The sequence below is a fragment of the Rhineura floridana genome, chromosome 3 (genome assembly GCF_030035675.1).
Source record: "Rhineura floridana isolate rRhiFlo1 chromosome 3, rRhiFlo1.hap2, whole genome shotgun sequence".
In the NCBI taxonomy this organism is placed as follows: Eukaryota; Metazoa; Chordata; class Lepidosauria; order Squamata; family Rhineuridae; genus Rhineura; species Rhineura floridana.
Genome location: NC_084482.1, coordinates 202,029,758 through 202,052,416, shown reverse-complemented (window position 1 = coordinate 202,052,416; position 22,659 = coordinate 202,029,758). Strand labels below are relative to the sequence as shown.

At 45.9% G+C, this 22,659-nt stretch overlaps 1 protein-coding gene across 4 annotated transcripts in view; it reads right to left on the bottom strand.

Annotated features, from left to right (window-relative positions):
* The window catches only part of LOC133381089 (zinc finger protein ZFP2-like), a 35,137-nt gene that overhangs the window by 7,520 nt on the left and 4,958 nt on the right, over positions 1-22,659 (bottom strand). The window contains exons 2-3 of one of the 4 annotated variants that reach the window (XM_061619622.1): positions 8,091-8,163; positions 5,518-5,629 (exon numbers count right to left, since the gene is read on the bottom strand). In XM_061619622.1, coding sequence (XP_061475606.1) covers positions 5,518-5,533 — 16 coding nt within the window. In that variant the 5' untranslated portion in view covers positions 5,534-5,629; positions 8,091-8,163. Of the gene's footprint in view, positions 1-5,517; positions 5,630-7,298; positions 7,617-7,649; positions 7,685-8,090; positions 8,164-22,659 lie in introns of those variants that run through there. The other 3 variants (XM_061619620.1, XM_061619621.1, XM_061619624.1) reach the window with 3 other exon arrangements.

The window sequence follows — 22,659 nt, the reverse complement described above, 5'->3', positions numbered from 1 at the left end:
CCCGCAAGCAGGACCCGAGTGCAAGAACACTCTCCCCTCCTGAGGCTTCCGGCAAATGGTTTTCAGAAGCATGCTGCCTCTGACTAGGGTGGCACAGCACAGCCATCATGGCTAGTAGCCATTGATAGCCCTGTCCTCCATGAATTTGTCTAATCTTCTTTTAAAGCCATCCAAGCTGGTGGCCATTACTGCATCTTGTGGGAGCAAATTCCATAGTTTAACTATGCGCTGAGTAAAGAAGTACTTCCTTTTGTCTGTCCTGAATCTTCCAACATTCAGCTTCTTTGAATGTCCACGAGTTCTAGTATTATGAGAGGGAGAAGAACTTTTCTAAATCCACTTTCTCAATGCCATGCATAATTTTACACACTTCTATCATGTCTCCTCTGACCCGCCTTTTGTCTAAACTAAAAAGCCCCAAATGCTGCAACCTTTCCTCGTAAGGGAGTCGCTCCGTCTCCTTGATCATTCTGGTTGCCCTCTTCTGAACCTTTTCCAACTCTATAATATCCTTTTTGAGATGAGGCGACCAGAACTGTACACAGTATTCCAAATGCGGCCGCACCATAGATTTATACAACGGCATTATGATATCGGCTGTTTTATTTTCAATACCTTTCCTAATTATTGCTAGCATGGAATTTGCCTTTTTCACAGCTGCCGCACACTGGGTCGACATTTTCATCGTGCTGTCCACCACAACCCCGAGGTCTCTCTCCTGGTCGGTCACCGCCAGTTCAGACCCCATGAGCGTATATGTCCTCGGGCTCGCTCAGCTGCTGCTGCTGCTCACTGGTTGGCCCACTGGAGCTACTGGGGCACAGCCTTCCCAATCCGAATATCAAGCAATTTTTTAAACATCTCCCCCCAAATCTCAAAAGCCTCAGACATTTTTCCCCCACACTCATTTTATACTTCTGTTTAAACTCAGAAAAGCTCTGCAATCGTTTCTGTCAATCTAGTGTTCTCTGGCCAATCTGCTCTCTGCACCACTTAGCCAATCCTAATCCAATAGTGTTGCCATGGCAAAGAGGTCCCTCCCTTGGCTCTGCCTGCTTGTCAGCCCTCTTAGGAAGGCTCCTCCTCTATCTGTTGTTAGGCGGCCTATCAAACAGAGCCACTACAGCAAATTCGGGAGGAGTCAGAGAGGAATCTAGGCTGCTTCAAGAACTGCCCCAGAATATGGAGAAACCGACTGGTTCCCAATAGAAAAGGATGTGAGACAGGGGTGTATTTTATCACTCTATTTTATTTATTTATTATTTAATTTGTATCCCGCCCTTCCTCCCAGATGGAGCCCAGGGCTCCTTCCCAGATTATTTGTTTAATCTATATGCAGAACATATCATAAGGAAAGCGGGATTGGATAGCTTCCCTCGCCATCCTAGCCTTCTGCTGATTTCTTGACTCTTGTCTCCATTTTGGTTAATGACTGTGCCAAGGTATTGATAATCCTTCACAAGTTCAATGTCCTCGTTGTCAACTTTAAAGTTACATAAATCTTCTGTTGTCATTACTTCAGTCTTTTTGACACTCAAGTGTAGTCCTGTTTTTGTGCTTTCGTCTTTACCTTTCATCAGCATTTGTTTCAGATCATCATTGGTGTCTGTTAGTAGTATGATATCATTTGCGTATCTTAAATTATTGATATTTCTCCCTCCAATTTTCACACCTCCTTCATTTTGGTCTAATCCTGCTTTCCGTATGATATCTTCTGCATATAGATTAAACAAATAGGATGATAATATGCACCCCTTTCTCACACCCTTTCCAATGGGGAACCAATCGGTTTCTCCATAATCTGTCCCTACAGTAGCCTCTTGTCCAGAGTATAGGTTGCGCATCAGAACAATCTGATGCTGTGGCACCCCATTTTTAAGGCATTCCATAGTTTTTCATGATGTACACAATCAAAGGCTTTGCTGTAATCTAGAAAGCGCAAGGTGATTTTCTTCTGAAATTCCTTGGTCCATTCCATTATACAACGTATGTTTGCGATATGATCTCTGGTGCCTCTTCCCTTTCTACGTCCAGCTTGGACTTCTGGCATTTCTCACTCCATATATGGTAAGAGCCTTTGTTGTAGAATCTTGAGCATTACTTTACTTGCATGGGATATTAAGGCAATAGTTCGATAATTACTGCATTCCCTGGGATCCCCTTTCTTTGGAATTGGGATGTATATTGAACGCTTCCAGTCAGTGGGCCATAGTTTAGCTTCCATATTTGTCTCCACTTAGAGCCTTGAATTATTAAATTCTGCCTAAAATATAGAGGCTCTTGCAATGTCTCAATACGCCAGCTTGAGCAAAGTTTAGTTGTGGAACTCCTTGCTACAAGGTAAACACTGTTGCAAAGAACACAGGAATTTCCAACCATGAATTAGGTCTGTGGTTCCCACCCTGGGGGCCGTGACCGCCAGGGGACCACGAAGTAATCCAGGAGGGGCTGTGAACAGTAAAGAAATGAATTCTTTCTTTCTTTCTTTCTTTAAAAGTCTTCACTCCCCGGACGCTGTCTGCTGCCCGCGGCCACTGCAGACGACTCCTCCCCCGAGCTCCCAAAGAGAGGGGAGGACTTTTGCTGAAGCGGCAGAGCCTCTTTCAGGCAAGCCAAGGTCAGACTCCCATCTGCTCAAACTACTGCTGCTGACAATGCACTTGCTCAGTAAGAGAGGAGAGAGCTTTTCGTGCAGCAAAAACAAGCAAGGCTGCAAGGAAAGGCTGCTTTCCCCCTTCCTTCCTGGCAGCCGGTCTGCCTGCCTTTCTTGGCTCCTGCTTCCACCTCCTTTTAAAAATTCTTCTTATTTGCGAGGAGCACTGAGGAACCTCAGGATCTGTTCGGCCGCCATCTCCGAGGGGAAGTGTACTTGCAAGCGTCCCCCCTTTCTTTCACTTACACTCTGCTCCCCCATCTTTCTCTCCAAGACGTTGTAGCGGTTGAGGGCTTCCCCCCTCCCATGCGCCCAAATTCAGGAGGGGCAGGTGGGTTTTTGCTTGTGTGCGCGCTGATCCGTTTTCTGCTCCGCTCTCATTCCCAAGTGCATGCTAGCCAAGACGTCAGTTCTGCTGATCCTCCCAAGGCCTAAAAGCACTAACCCCCCTTCTTAATCTATCCACCCTGTTGTCTGCAGTGCACAATCTAGCATTTCCATCGCCACCACATCGCTGTTTCTTGATTAATATTTTTTTTAAAGATCAGCAGGTTAGGTGAGGCTGGAATCCAGATGTTGCAGCAGACACGTATTTATCTATTTATTATTGCATTTATATCCTACCTTCCATCCAAGGAGCTCAAGGCGGTGCACATCGTTCCCCCTTTCCATTTTATCCTTACATCAACCCTGTGAGGCAGGCCAGGCTGAGAGACTGACAGGGCCAAGGTCACCCACTGGGCTTCATGGCTGAGTTGAGGATTTGAACCTAGGTCTTAGTCCAATACTGATGCTGGGATACAGGAATGTACATCTTCAGATTATGTGTGTGTGTAGGGAGGGGGATACCAATTTCATTGGACCCTTCTATGAAAAAAAGCAACACCTCCCTGCAAACAGAAAAGTAGCACATCAGGGAGTTTCTAATGCTGCTCATGATTCTGGATTTCTGTCTGCAGAGAATCTTAACAGAAAGGGACATTAGGAGATATGATTTTGCTGTGCACCATCCGAAGAAGTTCACTCCATTTCTACCATTTTAGAATGGAACATAAGAACAAAATCATAAGAAAATCTAAAGAAGGCTCAGTGAATGTGGGATGACTCAGGAAAAGGCAAGACTGAAAATCAAAAGTGCCACGAAGTCATAAAGAGGGAAGACAGTCAGGTACAGAGGCGAAAGCACTAACCCCCTCCTCAATCTATCCACCCTTTTGTCTTCACAATCTAGCATCCCCACCACTACCACACTGCTGCTTCCTGATTATCATTATTATTCTTTTCTTATTCTTATTCTATTATTATTATTATTATTATTATTATTATTATTATTAAAAAAGCTCAGCAGGTTGGCTGAGGCTGGGATCCACACATTGCAGCTGAAATGTATTAATTGCTGCATTTATGAGGCATTTATGTGCTACGGTGGTGCATATGGTTCTCACTCCGTTTTATCCTTAAACGACACAGCGAGATAGGTCAGGCTGAGAGACTGTGTTTGGTCCAAGATCACCCAGTGGGTTTCATGGCTGTGTGGGGATTTGAACCTGGTTCTTAGGCCAACACCAAAACCCACTGGTGTTGGGAGACAGGACGGTACATCTTCAGACCGGGGGATACCAACTGCATTACGAAAACAAAGCAACACCTCCTTGTCTGCAGGGAGCCTTTAATGAACAGGGATATTTGGAGATGTGATTTTGCCATGCTCCATTTTTTCAATTAACAGAGACTACAATTACAATGAGCATGGGTGGGTCATGAAATGTCTTGAGTTTACAAAGGGGGTCCCGTACTCATAAAGGCTGGGAACCACTGGATTAGTTGAACATTTCAATAATGGCCAGCTCATTATGCCCTATTTTCCTTCCACCTGCCACCATTCTGTAGGCTCTGCCCCTGTACCAGCATTTTGTGACTGGTGGGCTTCAGTAATTTTCAGGTGTCTCAAGTGAGCTCTGCGGGAAGGAAAGTTTGAGACCCCTGTGCTAGGGAATGCTGATGGGGAACATTTCTTATTCTACCATTGAGTCACAATTCCCAGGCACAGAGTAGTCCAAGCACACCTGAGCATCTTCCTGCTGATCTCTCCTTTTGTGAAATGCTGGACAAAAAGTTCTTCTCTTCCATCTCCTTCCAGCCTGGAGCTGAGGTTACATTTCAAACTCAAATGGCCTTTTTGGAACCGAAATCAACACGAATCTTCCTTAATCAGTTAACCCATCGCTTTACCCAGGGGCGGCCAACTGGGAGGGGTGCTGTTCCCCAGGCCTCCCCAGCAGTGGTGTCGCTGCCACCTACCATAAGGGAGAGGGGCAACACGATGGAGAGATCGGGGCTCTGCCTGCGCACTGGTGGAGCCAATTTGGTAATCCGCCCGGTGTGCCCACATAGCCCCAAACTACTTACTGCCTTGTCCCTACTCTTCCCTGCTGGCCACTCCTGGGTTTATCCACTTTAGTACTCTGTACTCTGAATGAATGGCAAGTTCCCCCACCTCAGTGCCAATAAGAGAACTACCTGGCCAGAAAAAGAAAAAAGAATCAAGAGAAATAACTCTCAGCCAATTCATCCATTTGCTGTGATGGCTACATTACCACCATTATCAGAGGCAGTGCTGGGATCACAAGCAGGGAGAGTGCTGTGCCACTCATGTTCCACTCGTGGGCTTCCACAGTCATCCGGTTGGCCACTGTGAAAACAGAATTGTGGACTACACAGACCTTTGGTTTGATCCAGCAGGTATCTTCTTATGTTCTCATGCCCAAGGTAAGTCCACCAGCAGCACCCTTATGATCTCCTTTGTAACACCATTAACAGGAATGCATACTTTCCTAAGTTACTGAGGACAAAAGGGTTCTTACCCAGAGAGGTCGCCATCTCATGAATCTCCAGCCTGACCTCCTTGTACAGAGTTCTCTGGCCGGGATCCAGCAGGACCCTTTCCACCTTCTTGAAATGCAAGCTCACCAGTCCCTGGAACAAGGAAACAATTGCCTTCTTCATAAACGCTTCCATGCAAGTTGTCCACTCACAGTCGGGACAGAGATGTGGCAAGCAGGGATTTTGCCTCCAGTTTTCACAAATCATCTCAAGTCCAGAGGGCATCTACCTGAGAAGCCTTAAACAACTCAAAACTAGCATTGCTGATCGTCTAACAAAGATATGTACATATATGACCAGTTTTCATATCTGAGCAATGACTGGCCAAGGTATTGCATTAAAGAAAAAGAGGGGATCCAGAAGTTATCCTGGAAAGGGGAGGCCAATTAGCTTAACATCTGTTTCAGAGAAACTAGTGGAAAACATTATTAAAGACAGAATTACCAACAATGGGGAAGAACATAGCAATCATGGGAGAAGAGGAAATATACTCTTATGGTTCAAGAACTGTTCAAAGATCAGGAAGGAAAGATCTGGAATAAATGGAGAGTACTCCCAAAGCAGGGATAGAAGAAGTGCTTGCCCCATCATCAGTACTAGGACCTGTGTTTTTTAACTGATTCCTAAATTGACTGTAGTTAGGGGGTGAAAGTAAGGTAAGCAAGTTTATTGATGATACCAAATTGTTCAGGGTGATTAAAACAAATAGGGATTGTGAGGAGTTCCACAAGGAACTCTCCAAACAGACTTGGGTATTAAACAGCAAATGCAATTACATGACAAGTGATACACATTCCAGCAAAACATCCCAACTGAAGGTGTCTAGTAATGGGATCTGAAGTAGTGGCAACTGGCCAGGAAAGAGACCTTGGGGTCACAGTGGGGGGTTCAGTGAAGATACTGATGTCGTGTGGTGCAGCTGGGAAATTGGTGAATTCCATGTTAGGGGTCATTAAGAAAGGGATTAAATGAAACCTGCCAATATCATAATGCCATTATACAAATCTAAGGTGCTACGGAACTTGAAATGCTGAGTACAGATCTGGTTGTCTGACCTCCAAATTAATATTATATAGAAGAGGTTCAGAAAAGGGCAACCAAAATTATTAAGGGGACGGAGCAGCTCCGCTGTGAGGAAAGGTCACAATGCATGAGGCTTTTCAGTTTAGACAAAAGAGGAGACGTGATAGATGTGTTGTCACACCACATATTTAAACCACATTCAACACACATTTAGAGCACATGGTTTCCCCCTGAAAATCGTGGGAACTGTAGTTAGCCTTCACCAAGCTACAATTCCCAGCACCTTTAATCATCTACAGCTTCCAGGATTCTTTGGGCAAAATCACTTGCTTTAAATATGTGTTGAATGTGGTTTAAACTGGAGAGTGGATTTAGCAGGGCTCTTACACCTGGCATGCAGATAAGGAGAGGGGGACGTTCCCACCAATTTGCATCAGTTGCAGGAAAAGCTTCACTCTCCAAACATTTTGTCTGTAGGACTACATTAAAAAGCATGAAGGCAGGGCCATGTTTTTGCTCTTGTAAATCAAATGACGACCTTGATTCTGACAGAGGAAGAAGGCTGGCAAAAAGCATTAAATTACCTCATTATTAAACTGTCAGGGCTGAACCAAAGAGCAACACAAGAACCGTTAAGGAGCTGCCTTATAACGAGCCCAGCCTTTTGGCTCAGTATTATCTTCTAACACACATTCTTAAGTACTCCATGTATATATATCCAAAGCTTAAACATACTCACGATCACATTCCAAGCTAAGGAAGAAAAAGGGAGCACTTTCAAACAACCGGGCTTCTACGCTATTTACATACATCGTTTTATTCATGACCAAAAATTCCAATGTTTTCGAGGGATATGGAAATCTGGTCCCAAACAAAGCAAGCTTGTGGGAGGGGACAGGCAGACGGGCCCAGCAGTAGGGCAGAGTTGAGATCTATAGGGCAGGATTGCATCCTCAAACAAGCCGGGAATAGGCTGGGCCCGGGGCTCCTCGCTTTCCCCCTCCTCCCTGCCCACCGCCCCAAATGGTGCACCTTGACCTCCCTCCACGCAGCCCCTCTCGAAGATCTTTGCAAACATAAAAAGACTCACGCGCTCACTCCCAGGAAAGTCCCTCTTCCGCAATCTTTCCTTCTGCTCTAGGAATGGCTGCTCTGTGGTTGGTCTTAACCCTTCAAGAGCACAGTTGCTGAAGCTGCTTCCCACAGAGTGTGGGGTGTAATGTCCCGTTAAGATCTACGAACTGCTTGCGAGCACTGGAGGAAAGTATTAATCGGCCAAGTGCTTTGATTTCGGCCAAATCATTTGGTCTATGCTTTTTTCTCCAGAGGTGCGTGTTGGGACTCGTGAATAAACCTGCTTGCTTTGTGGGATGCTTGAGCGTCCTTGAGTTTGTTTCACTCCACAAGCCATCACAGACAGCAAGGGGAGGTGGTCAGCAAATTTCTGGACTGTGTCTCTTCTCTATATTAAAAATAAAAATTCCATGCCCATTAGAAAAGTTTAGATTAGACTAAACCCCATTTTCTTTACCTGCTAGATTTCTGTGCACAGGGACTTTTTCTTGTTCACTTGTGTGGAAGAACGTTCAAATCTGCTACAACCCCTATAAACAAGTCAGAACAAATGCTGAATAAAGTCTTACCTCCTCTCCTTTGTTCTTTTGTTAAGATGACAGCCTGAAAGCAGATTCTTATGTTTTTTCTCTGCATTTCACCAGGAAGACCCAGGGTTAAAAGCACCATTTAAACAGTATTAAAACAACACCCGCAGTCCCATAATTATTATTAAAAATAATATAGATTCATGTAGAGATTCTGTTATATGTACTGGCAGCTGACCTGTATTGCACTAGGGACAATGGTGAACCAGATAGCAAATGTTTCCAACAGCAGCTATGGTCACACCCACGTGGATGTCATCTCATAAGCAGGTTGTTCATATCTGATAACTCTGTGCCTGTGATTGGCTCGCAACGTCCACACACTCCTGGATTTTTAGTCACCATATTCCTTGCTGTCTGCCACTTGCCATCCACATCAGTGAGTGGAGCCACGTGGAGTACAGTAGTGTCTCATAGAGGACTCTCTCCCATTTGCTTGGATGTATGACCTCACAGTTATGGACCCACCATGCTCCGGCTGTGCTACTCTTTCACCTAGCACTGTGAGAACAGGATGCTGGACTACATGGGCCGTTGGCCTAATCCAGCAGGCTCTTCTTATGTTCTTACCCCTTTCCTCTTGCAGATTTTGTCTGAAGCAAAAAAAAGCCATCATCTACTTAGCAGACGGTGGTTTTGACCCATCGACTGCTGGGTTATAGGCCCAGCAGTTTCCCACTGTGTCAATCTGCTGGGCAAGGAAAAGTGTCCTGGTGTGGTTTGTCAGCCTGTTTCCAACCTAGCAACTGGTCTTCTGAGTCACACTGCCCGCTTTTTGTCTAGGCTGGATCTTCCAGCAAGGTCCCCAGTTTGAATCCAGGCAGAAACACGCCCCTTTTCTCATGTGGCAAGTTGACATTGTTTCATGCATCTTTGAAGCCTTTCTTTAGAGGAAGTTTGAGTTGTGCTTACCCCATCCCACCCCACCCCACCCAAGGAAGCCAAAGTAGCGCAACTTGGAGAGTGTTAGACTGAAAATCTAAAAGTCCCTGGTCCAGTGCTATTCTCTGAGAGCAACCCTGGAGATAGGATTGGAACCACTGTAAAACAGTGCCTCCAATACCCATCTCACCAAGTCAGCCCAGAAGGATACCATGGTGAATGGTATCAAAAGCCGCTGAGAGAATAACAGGGTCGCACTTCCCTTGTCCTTCTCCTGATAAAGGTCATCCATCAGAGCGACCAAGGCCTGGTCAGTCCCATAACCAGGCCTGAACCCAGATTGGGATACGTCAAGATAATCTGTTTCATCCAAGAGTACCTGCAACTGCTGCGCCACAACACTCTCAATCACCTTCCCTAAAAAGGGGGTATTTGTGACCGGTTGATAGTTGTCACAAACCAATGGGTCCAGGGTGGGCTTTTTCAGGAGTGGTCGGATCACTGCCTCTTTCAAGGCGGCTGGAACCACTCCCTCCCACAATGATGCGTTGACCACACCCTGGATCCACTCGGTCAAACCCCCACGGCAAGCTTTAATAAGCCAAGAAGGGCAAGGGTCGAGAGGACATGACATGATTTACATAGAACTTTAATTGAACCTCTCCTACTGAAAACGCCAGGATGCTCAGAGGCATTCTATGTTTCTTTACTCCTTTCTGACCAATATATATGTATTTCTCTTAGGGGTGGGTTAGGTTTTAGCGTTATTGTTGGAATTTTGAGGTTTTAATGTGAATTGTATGTTTTATGTTGTACGTTGCCCAGAGTGGCTGGAGAACCAGCCAGATGGGCGACTAATAAATTTAATAAATAAATAAATTAGTGTTGCCATATTTTGTGCTGCAGCAAGCAAAATTTGCCAGGAACTGACCCTAGACATTTTGTAACCCTTTCCCCAGCCCTTGGAATCTTATAATCGTATGTTTTAATAATCTTATCTTATAATATCATGTTTCAACAAATTCTTCTTGTATTATACCATTTTATTGCATTTCATTCTTCTGTATTTTGGGATAATCTCTTGTGAGAGTTTTATGTCTATATTTCATGCTGGTCATTGACTGTAACAATAAAGATTTGATTTGAGTGGAAAACATTATTAAAGACAGAATGACGAAACATGGAGAAGAACATAACAGTTGTGGAATAAGAGGAAATATATGCTTATGGTTCAAGAACTGTTTAAAGATCAGGAAAAAGAGAGTAGGTATAAATGGACAGTTCTCTCAGTGTAAGAAGTGCCCGCCCCATCATCAGTATTAGGACCTGTGATTTTTCATTTGTTCCTGAGTGACCATAAGTTAGGGCTGAGCAGTGAGGTAACCAAGGTTACTGATGATACCAAACTGTTCAGGGTGGTAAAAACAAATAGGGATTGTGAGGAGCTCCAGCAGGATCTCTCCAAGCAGATCTGGGTATTAAACAGCAAATGCAATTAAGTGTCAAGTGATGCACATTCAAGTAAAAAATCCTAACGTAAAGTGTCTAGTAGTGGGATCTGAAGTGGTGGTAACTGGCCAGGAAAGAGACCTTAGGATCACAGTGTGAAGGTACTGATTTAGTGTGATGCAGCTGTGAAATTGGCTTTAGTGATGATTAAGAAAGGGATTGAAAATGGACCTGCCAATGTCATCATGCTGCTGAACATATAAGATTATAATCTAGGGTGCTGCTGAACTTCGAAAGCTGTGTACAGTTCTCAACAGTAATACTGTAGAGGTACAAGAGGGTTAGAAAAGAGCAACCAAAATTATTAACGGGATGGAGAGCTTCCCTGTGAGGAAAGGTCACAACATTTGGGGCTATTTAATTTAGAGAAAAGGCGAGTAAGAGGAGATATGATAGGTGTATGGTCACACCATATATTTAAACCACATTTAACACACATTTAGAGCACATGGTTTCCCCCAAAATAATTTGAAAGATTTTACACAGAAGTACAGGAAGAAATTGATCACACACCAAAACAAAATATGTGCTCATAATCATGGGAGGCTGGAATGCAAAAGTAGGGAACAGAGGAGAACTAGGAATTGTGGGGAAATGGAGCTTAGGAGACAGAAATGAAGCAGGAGAAAGACTTACTGCATTCTGTGAAGCCAATGATTTTTTTCTTGCACAGACTTTTTTTGAGCAACTGAAACGACTGTACATGTGAAATGGTCAATATAGAAATCAAATTGATTATATAATTGGTAGCAGAAGATGGAGAAGTTCCATACTTTCTGCGAAAACAAGACTAGGAGCAGAATGCGGTACAGATCATGAACTGGTCGTATCGAAAATCAGAGTAAAGCTAAAGAACAAAAAGCAATTATAATGCCAAAATACAATTTAAAAGAACATCCCAGAAGAATATAAAGATCAGATAAGGAACAGATTTGAGGCTTTAAATTTACTTGACAGAGAACCAGAAGAACTATGGATTGAAGTCAGAGACAATATCAGGGAAGAATGCAAGCAGACAATACTCTCTAGTTAAAAAGAAAGAAAGACTTCAATGGATGACTGACAAAACCCTTAAAATGGTTAAAGAGAGAAGGAAAGCAAAAGCAAAAGGAGACAGAAACACAATCAGAACCCTAAATGCTATAATCCCCCTATCTGTTTAATCTATACGCAGAACATATCATACAGAGAGGGATCGGACAAGATGAAGGATGTGTGAAAATTGGAGGGAGAAATATCAATAATTTAAAATATGCAGATGATACCATACTACTAGCAGAAACCAGTAATGATTTGAAACAAATGTTGATGAAAGTTAAAGAGGAAAGCACAAAAGCAGGACTACAGCTGAACGCCAAGAAGACTAAAGTAATGACAACACAAGATTTATGTAACTTTGAAGTTGACATCGAGGACATTGAACTGGTCAAGGATTATCAATACCTCGGCACAGTCATGAACCAAAATGGAGACAGTAGTCAAGAAATCAGAAGAAGGCTAGGACTGGGTAGGGCAGCTGTGAGAGAACTAGAAAAGCTCCTCAAATGCAAAGATGTATCACTGAACACTAAAGTCAGGATCATTCAGACCATGGTATTCCCGATCTCTATGTATGGATGTGAAAGTTGGACAGTGAAAAAAACCGATGAGAGAAAAATAAATTAATTTAAAATGTGGTGTTGGAGGAGAGCTTTGCGCATACCATGGACTGCAAAAAAGACAAATAATTGGGTGTTAGAACAAATTAAACCAGAACTATCACTAGAAGCTAAAATGATGAAACGGAGGTTATGATACTTTGGACACATAATGAGAAGACGTGATTCACTAAAAAAAGACAATGATGCTGGGAAAAACAGAAGGGAGTAGAAAAAGGAAGACAAAACAAGAGATGGATTGATCCCATAAAGGAAGCCATAGACCTGAACTTACAAGATCTGAACAGGGTGGTATATCAGATGCTATTGGAGGTCGCTGATTCATAAAGTGTAATCGACTTGAAGGCATATAACAACAACAAACACTGTTTAAATCAACATAATTTTAAGCATTAGTTAACCAAATCAAAAAAGTCCAATTAAGCAGACCTCAAGATAAACCAAGCCATTAATGGATGGACTGCCTTCAAGTCGATCCCAACTTATGGCTACCCTATGAATAGGGTTTTCATGGTAAGCGGTGTTCAGAGGGGGTTTACCATTGCCTCCCTCTGAGGCTAGTCCTCCCCAGCTGGCTAGGGCCTGCTCAGCTTGCCACAGCTGCACAAGCCAGCCCCTTCCTTGGCCACAACTGCCAGCTGGGGGGCAACTGGGCTCCTTGGGACTATGCAGTTTGCCCACGGCTGCACATGTGGCAGGGCACGTAACCCCTGAGCCAATCACTGTGGGGGTGATCTTTAGCTGGCCCTTGACACCCAGGAGACACCAGCAGGGATTTGAACTCACAGACTCTGGACTCCCATTAATAACAAAATTTAAACCAGCAGAAGACAACCAACAATAATCCAGCATCTCAAAGAACAGCAATTTGAAACAACTGCGTCTTCCAAGCCTGTAAGTATCTCCTGGGAAGGATACCCAAGCATTCCACAATTGTGGCACTCCCACAGAAAAGGCCCAGTCTCTAGTATCTGTCAATACATCTTTTTATTATGCACACTGCTTAACAGAGCTTTGTAATTAAATGGTCTAGAAACCTTATAGAATGAAAAGGAGAATGTCAAAGGATCAGGGAGGAGGAATGAAAGTTGTGGTGACCGGGGAGAGGGGGCAAGGGAAAAGGAAAAAGTACAAGTTGAGTGTGAAAGTGGAATGGGAGAAGAAAGTACAGGAGATGAGTAAAGATACTTTCAGAAACATGTAGGAGTCAGAAGAGGAAAATATAACAGAAAAAGCCTTCTCCACTTAGAGCCTTGAATGATCGAATTCTGCCTAAAATGGGGAGACTCTCGCAATACCTCAAGATGTCAGCTTTACCCCTGTGCTAGGTAATGCTGATGGGGGGACACCTCTTATTCTACAATTTAGTCACAATTCCCAGACACAGAGTAGTCCAAGCACACCTGAGCATCTTCCTGCTGATCTCTCCTGTATTGGACAAAAAGTTATTCTCTTCCATCTCCTTCCAGCCTGGAGCTGAGATTACATTTCAAACTCAAATGTCCTTTTTGGAACCAAAAACACATCAACACGAATCTGCCTTAATCAGTGTCAGGCCATCGGTTTACCCAGGAGTGGCCAACTGGGAGGAGTACTGTTCCACAGCCCTCCCCAGCAGTGGTGTCGCTACCACCTACCATAAGGGAGAGGGGGAAGGTGATGGAGAGATTGGGGATCTGCCTGTGAACTGGTGGAGCCAATTTGGTAATCCCCCTGGTGTGCCCACACAACCCCAAACTACTTACTGCCTTGTCCCTATTCCTCCCTGCTGGCTGCTCCTGGGTCTATCCACTTTAGTAATCTGTACTCTGAATGAATGGTAAGTTCCCCCATCCCAGTGCCAATAAGAGACCTGCCTGACCAGAAAAAAAAAGAGAATCAAGGTAAATAACTCATAGCCATCCATTTCCTATGATGGCTACATTACCACCATTATCAAAGGCAGTACTGGGATCCGAAACAGGGAGAGTGCTGTCCCACTCATATTCAGCTTATGGAAACATGAACAAGAAAATAGCAATCATGGGATAAGAGAAAAGATGCTCTTATGGTTTAGGAACTGTTTAAAGATCAGGAAGGAGAGAACAGGAACAAATTGACAGTTTTCCCAATGGAGGAATATAAGCAGTGCCCCCCCCCAATAATCAGTATCAGGACTTGTGCTTTATAACATGTTCCTAAATGTCCTGGACTTAGGGGTGAGCAGTGTGGTAACCCAGTTTATTGATGATACCAAATTGTTCAGGGTGGCAAAAACAAAATAGGGATTGTGAAGAGCTCCAAAAGGATATCTCCAGACGGACTTGGGTATTAAACAGCAAATACAACAAAGCGACAAGTGATACACATTCAAACAAAAAAACCTAACTTAAGGTTTCAAGTAACAGGATCTGAAGTAGTGGTAAGTGACCCGGAATGAGGCCTTGGGGTCATAGTGGAGGGCTCAATCTGGGCCAGCGCCAGGTATGCTGGGGCTCTTGGGCACCAGCCTACCTTGGGCCCCGGCACCCACAAACACGCAAGCATGCCCCACCTACTTACCTTGCCTGCCATCAACCAAGGTGGGAGAGTAGCGCTCCCCTTCCATGATCCCAGTAGCATCGTTGCCACGGATCGCAATTAGAGAATTCTAAGCCGCCCGCCCATTCACCTACTTTTCTCTCCTGTGTTTTGCGGCTGTGCGTACAGCTGTTGCGCTGCAGCCAACTCAGAAGGGACAGGAAGGGGGGAGGCATGAGTTTCAGGCACCTCCGCAGCCAGAAGAAGCAGAGTTGGGGATTGTTGTGTCTGAGCAGGATCGTGCGGGAGGGGGGCAGCCTGCTCTCCAGCCAGTTCCCACGAGTAACGCCCTTTCCGAGGAGCCGAGCGCACCGCCCCCAGTTGAGGCAGAGGACTTGTGGGGGGAAGCTTCATAGTCAGTGCCAGCTCCTCCTTTACCAAGCAGTTCCCAGGAGGATTCCAGCGTGGCACCGCCCCCTGAGCTCGAGCCCGTTGCTCGGGAGCAGGTGTCTTCAGATGAGCTGTTGGATGCACGTCCCCTGTCTCCTCGTTCCCGTCGCCACGAGAAACGGACAGGGCAAAGACAGGAATTGCGAAGGAGTCAGAGATTACGTTCGAAAACATTTCCTATATAAGCCTGCCGCTCCCAGTGGGGGGTCGTTGAGTCAACTTCCTTCACACGCTGCAGAGCATGTCTAGAGTATAGTTAGGGACTCTAGTGAGTTAGCATAGGGTTTCCTATGAAGCGCAATGCCTTTGATGTATCCATTACTCTAATAAAACAAGATTTACTTGCACACACACTCCAGCCTCATTCTTTCGGCTCTGGACGGGACAACAGCACACTCAGGGCTGTCATTAACCAAGATGGCAGCCAAGGTTTCCCTAAGGCGCTGAAGCCTCCACTGCCATCTTGGTTGATCGCATGCATGCATGCTACGCATGCTCATGGCTTCAGCCCCTTAGGGAAACCTCAGCCGCCATCTTGGTTAATGGCAGCCCTGTGCACACAGCGCATGCAGCTTCAAAACAGCAGAGAAAGGTATGCGAAGCGAGAGAACGGGTGGGCAGCTTGGAATTCTCTAATTGCGATCTGCAGCAGCCACCCTGCCACACAATGGGAGCACTACTCTCCCACCCTATTGTGGGACCCATTAGGGGCCCTCGGCCAGAGCCCAACCTGGCCGCCCTTTGACACCACCCCTGGGCTCAATGAAGATATTGATGTCGTGTGATGCAGCTGGGAAATTGGTGAATTCCATGTTAGGGATTGTTAAGAAATGGACTGAAAGTAAAACTGCCAATATCATAATGCCATTATACAAATCTAAGGTGCTACTGAACTTGAAGTGCTGAGTACAGATCTGGCTGGCTGACCTCCAAAGTAATACTGTAGAGGTAGAAGAGGTTCAGAAAAGGGCAACCAAAATTATTAAGGGGACAGAGCAGCTCAGCTCTGAGGAAAGGCCACAACATATGGGGCTTTTTAGTTTAGAGAAAAGGTAAGAGGAGACATGATGGATTTATTGTCACACCACATATTTAAACCACACTCAACACACATTTAGAGCACATGGTTTCCCCCAGAGAATCCTGGAAGTTGTAGATTACCCTTCACCAAGCAACAATTCCCAGCACCCTTCATGATCTACAGCTTCCGGGATTCTTAGGGGAAAACCACGTGCTTTAAATGTGTGTTGAATGTGGCTTAAACTGGAGAGTGGACTCTGATTTAGCAGGGCTCTTACACTTGTCATGCAGGAAGAATGAGGGGGACGTTGTTCTCACCAATTTGCGTCAGTTGCAGGAAAAGCTTCACTTGCCAAATATTCTGTCTGTCAGACAATTTTAAAAAGCATGAAGGCAGGGCCATGCTTTTGCTCTTGTAAATCAAATGATGACCTTGATTCTGACAGAACAGGAGGGCTCACAGGAGATATTTAAACAACCTCCGTAGTAAACTATTGTTAGGATTGGATTTGAACCCCAGTTGTCTGTAAAACTATAATTCACTTGTCATTATCTGAACCAGCTTGGGCATCACGGGAAATAAGACCAAAGTGGCCTTTAGATGACTTTTGATATAAAATGTCGGTTTATTTCCTGGTGACCTGATCCTTACCTATATTCCAGTGGTTCGAATAATAAAAGCCGGTTTAAGCTGGAAACTTCCCTATTATGTATCTCTTGTATCACATCTATGCCTATAACCTTGCTTATTGTTACAAATGTGCCTTTACATAGAAATGTTAAAAGTTGTTCCGCTGCCCCACAAACCTTGACTTGTGAAAACCTTTGATATGCAAGCAAAGCAATTTCATGTCTGTTTCCAACTTATGGGGCGCCCGGTTGCAGCTGGACCTCCCCTCAATAGTTGCCTTTGTCCAGTGCTGCATAATGCTTATCTCAAGGACATGCGAAGTATGCAGACATAGAGTCTGAAAGATAGTCTCAATGTTTCTACTTTGTCCTTTCCCCGGTACCCCTTTACCTCCTTACACATGCCTTGAGGCTATGATATCTAGCAAATGCTTCTTTTGTATTTTATGACGTGAGCCCGATATTGTAAACTTCGGGGTGAACCTATAAAAACCTTAAGACACCAATAAACGAGGTTCCCATGCTGGCCTGCTTCGGCTTGTAAGTATTGGGTCCCCTTTGCAAAGGAATTGTCTGGTCTTTATTTGATCTCTGATAGTGGGTTCATTTGCACTCAACTCCACACTTTCTCGGGTGTAAGCGAGTTGGGGTTGACAGAGACGACTCGCGTGTTGGGTTTGGACCTAACAATTGGGGGCTCGTCCGGGATCCCTAGTGCGGACCCCTTTTTTGCCATTGCACCCCTTGATTTGACAACAGGCGCCACGAGAGATTTTCTCGGTTGTCAATAAAAGCGGGTTGCTTTGACATTGCAGGGATAAAGCACATTTGAGGAAAACCCGCTATCAGACGTCATGGGAAATAAAGGGAGTGTGCCGGTAAAGGACAGCCCTTTAGGAATAATGTGCATGTTGTGGGAAGAAGAAGAATTGCCAGTGCGCAAGAGAGGCCTGAAAAAGAGAAAGATGATAGAGCTCTGTGAAGAGGAGTGGCCACGGATGACTGCAGTGTCGGTGCCGGGTGAACGGTGGCCGAGGGGTGGGTCCTTTGAAACCGCTCCGCTTTTGGGAATACGGAGACGGATTGGGGATACCCACCTGGACCAATTGGAATTTTGGCTCCTATGGAAAATAGGATCTCAAAAATGGGATAGCCTCACTTTGATGGCAGTGAGAACTTTGTCCATTGAGGAACCCCCTCCTCATTATTTTAATGACGATACGTCAAGTAAAAGAATGGTCTTGAATCGTTCTATAATACCCTCTGCTCCGGATCCGCTCCCAGCTCCCGGGGGCAGAGATCCCAATCCGGAGGAAGGGGCCCTTTCATATGTGTCAGATGATGAGACAGATGAAAAGGAGAAGGAGAAGGGGGCCTCAGGGGGTATGGACACGCGCCAGCGAAAGAAGGAGAAAGAAAGGAAAGAGGCAGAAGCGTTGGAGTTGCCTTTGCTTGTGCATGACCAGCCGTACGTGGATGGCCGGGGTGGTATCCAGCGTACTGAGGTGGTTGAATTGAAAAGTTGGTTAGAATGGGACTTGAAAGAATGGAGCAGGATGGCTGGAACTTTTGGGGAACAGCCAAGGAGAATCAGGGAACTGTTGGGCAGGTTGTTTGAAAGCCACAATCCGACGTACTCGGATGTGGAACATTTGTTGAGAAGGGTACTGACAGGTGAGGAACGTAGCAGGTTATGGACAATGGAAACTGCTTGGGCTGCGGAGGCGGCAACAAATAGAGCTTGGTCGGACCGAGCACAAACGGCTGCAGCATGGGTGGCGGGAGACTGGACGCAGCCTCGCCGCGCCCAGCTGCAGACCGATAGGGATAGGATTTTGACACATTTAGAACGGATGTCACAGAAACCCAACAACCAAGCTAAATTCATGGCGATAAAACAAGAAGCCAGCGAACCTCCCAGGAAATTCTGGTCGCGCTTGTTAGAGGGAGCACGTAGTTATACCAATTTGAACCCAGAAAACGTGCTGGACCACCCGACCCTTATTGCCAATTTTGTTCATCAAGCGCAGCCAGCGGTGAGGGATTATTTTTTAAATTTCAGACCCGGATGGGGGGGGGAGGCTGTGACTGTAATCTTGGAAGTGGCGGATTTTGTGTGGGATAAAGACAAGGAAAAAAGTAGAAAGAAGGAGAAGAAGGAGGATTTTGAAATGCTGGCTCTTGCAATAAGAGGCCAGCCACCAAACAGAGGATATCGAGGCAGGGGAACAGGATTTCCGAGGGGGCCGAGAGCCGGAGAGCAGAGAGGCAGGGGTCAGATGAGGCAGTCGTGGCAGGGAGATAGAGCTTGTTTTCAATGTGGTGATTATTCTCATTTCAGGAAAGAGTGTCCGTGGAGGACAGGGAACTCGCAGTACACCCCTAACAACCCTTCTTACCCAGACTTTACAGGTACGAATGCAGAGTTTCCGCCCCCACCTCCACCTGCCGCTCAACAGACACCGGCTTCATGGGACCAGTACGGCGGTCGCCAAGCGAACCAGCAATGACTAAACATGGATAGGGAGGGGCTGGGAGCAGGGCTAATGAATCTTATGTCTTTGGCAGGTTTCTTTCTCTCTCTCTCTCTCCCAATCCAAGAACCCAGACTGTCCCTAAGCGTGCAGGGGCAGGAGGTAACCTTCCTGGTGGATACTGGAGCCACGTACTCCTTGATAAATATTGCATATGATAGTTGGTTAAGTAAAGAAGTAAAAATGACAATGGGGTAGACGGAAACCCCACACCTATGTGCATAACATCACCACTGCAAGTGAAATATAGTGATAAAGTGTTTAACCATGTTTTTCTTTATTCCGCTTCATGCCCTATTTCTCTCATGGGCCGTGACATGTTGTGTAAACTGGAGGCTACCTTAACCTGCACCCCTGATGGGGTGGGTTTGTTGATGAGTGTATTGGGGGTGCCTGTGGGAACCGCAGTTAAACACAAACATCTAGGATACAGCTTACCAGAAGATCTCGCTGACTTGCCGCCTGACTTATGGGGCACAGAGTACACGGATGTGGGACTGCTTCGATCGGTAAGCCCTGTAAGAATCCAGGTAAAGCCATTCCTTCCACCACCTAATGTTGCACAGTATCCTTTATCATTAGAAGCAAGAGAAGCCATACGCCCCATAATTGAAGGGTTTATTGCAAAAGGAGTCATCCGGCCGCAGCGAACCCCCTGCAACACGCCTATTCTACGGATAAAGAAACCCCCAAAGAAACCCGGAGATCCAGTCCGGTGGAGATTTTGTCAGGACTTGAGGGCGATAAACAGGTATGTGGTCCCTTTACACACTGTTGTCCCTGACCCAGTGACAATCATCAGCCAGATTCCATGGGACGCGAAGTGGTTTACCGTCATTGATTTAAAGAATGCCTTTTTCAGCATCCCTCTCCACCCAGAGTCGCAGCATTTGTTCGGGTTCGAATGGGATCAGCGCTCTTTCGTTTGGACCCGAATTCCTCAGGGATACTGCGACAGTCCCAGGGTGTTTAGCCAGTGCCTGCGAGACGATCTCGAAGGGTTCACTCCAAAAGGGGGTTCAGTTCTTGTTTTGTACGTTGACGACATTTTGATCGCGAATGGACACCAGGGGGCGCTGCGAGAAGACGGTAAGGCTTTTCTGTTATATTTGCATTCAAGGGGCCATAAAATCGACCCGAAGAAAATCCAGTGGCTATCAGAGAAAGTGAAATACTTAGGGTTCATTTTAACGCCAGAAGGGCGACAAATGGATCCTGGGCGTGTTTCTACTATACAGAATTGCCCGCTCCCAAAGACAGAGACAATTGAGAGGTTTCCTGGGGCTGATTGGGTTTTGCAGACCATGGCTGCCATCTTGTGGAGAATTGAGCAAACTACTACGTGCGCTTACCGCAAATAAAGCTCCTGATTTGATACAATGGAGCCGGGACAGTGAAAAGGCGTTTGAATTGCTAAAACAAAGCGTAGCTACTTCCATGTCTTTGAAACCACCGAATTACGGTAAACCCTTTCATTCGTTTGTGCATGAGAGATCAGGGGTAGCCAGCGGAGTTTTGACACAACTGTACGGTCCCAGCCACTTCCCAGTGGCATTTTATTCACAACAGATTGATAATGTAGCACGCGGGACCCCTACATGCACACGCACGCTGACTGCGGTGGCTTTACTCCTGACTAAAGTAAAAGGATTGACCCTTGGTCACTCCACAACTGTTTGGACTTCACACGCTCTCTCGGCTTTATTGCGAAAAGGCACCACGCAAGTCTTTTCGGCGCAGAGACAACAACAACTGGAAGCAGAGCTGTTGGAAGATCCCAATGTGCGGTTTGAGCGTTGCGGACCGTTAAACCCAGCCACCCTTTTGCCCGAACTACCTCCGCCCTTTCCAGACCATGACTGCGTACAAGTACTGCAATCTACCTTACAGATCAGACCTGACTTGTCTGACGAACCGCTGCCAGACTCAGACAGAGTTCTTTTCACTGACGGCAGCTCATACTACCAGGATGGGGTAAGATACACGGGTTTTGCGATAACAACGCAGTGGGAAGTAATAGAGGCAGCAGCACTCCCGGGACGGTGGGGAGCACAAGCAGCGGAAATCTATGCTCTGGCTAGAGCATGCCAGTTGTCGGCAGGTAAAAAGGTGACCATCTTCACAGATAGCAGGTATGCTTTTGGGGTTATACATTGCCACATTCATTTGTGGAAATACAGAGGGTTTACAACCGCTGGGGGTAAACCCATCCAACATCTGGAACTTGTGCAAAAGTTATTGCAAACTATTCTTGAACCCTTACAGCTAGCAGTGGTGCACTGTAAAGCACACACCAAGGAGCAAGATCCTGTAACACTGGGAAACGCCAAACGCAGACCAAACTGCGCGCCAGGCGGCGTTGTTTCCTATAAGCATGCCAACTCTGGCGCTGGTAACCACTGCCTTTGTCCCACCCATATCTGTTTCAGTACCCCCTCAGGAATTGAAGCGATGGACTGAGCTAGGAGCGATCCTGAAGCAGCAATTATGGACTATGCCCGACGGTCGAGCATGCCTTCCCAGAGCCCTGTATCAAACAGCAGCAAAATGGTTCCATGACCATGGGGGTCATTATGGCACACACGCGTTAGTGGACTCGATCACGCGTTTCTGGTATGCTCCCGGAATTCAACCAGTATGTGGTGCAATAGTGAAAGCATGTCACATTTGCCAAGCAAATGGCCCCGCCTTACCAAATAGGGCCCCGCAAGGGGGTAGACCCGTACCGGCCGCACCATTCTTGCACATACAAATTGACTTTGTTGATCTCCCAAAGGCTGAAGGAAAGAAACACCTTTTGGTTATGGTATGCCCCTTAACAGCATGGATAGAGGCATTCCCAACCACAAATGCCACCGCTACAACGGTGGCCAAATTACTATTAAGGGAGATAATACCACGGTTCGGGGTTCCAGAGGTAATAGATTCAGACCGAGGAACACACTTCACAGGACAGATCTTGGCAAAGGTCGAAGAAGGTCTGGGAATCAAACACCTGTTTCATACTGTTTACCATCCACAATCATCCGGAGCGACGGAAAGACAGAACCGGGAGATTAAGACTGCATTGGCTAAGTTTACTCAGGAAACAGGTTTAAGATGGCCTCAGGTACTCCCTCTCGTTCTTTTCCATTTACGTACCCGTCCTACCCGAGCCTTAGGGCTCTCACCGTATGAATTAATGTATGGCAGGCCTCCGACGAAAGGGGGGAGCTTGCCAAATGTGGATGTTTCACTATTGGGGGGGGAATCACATA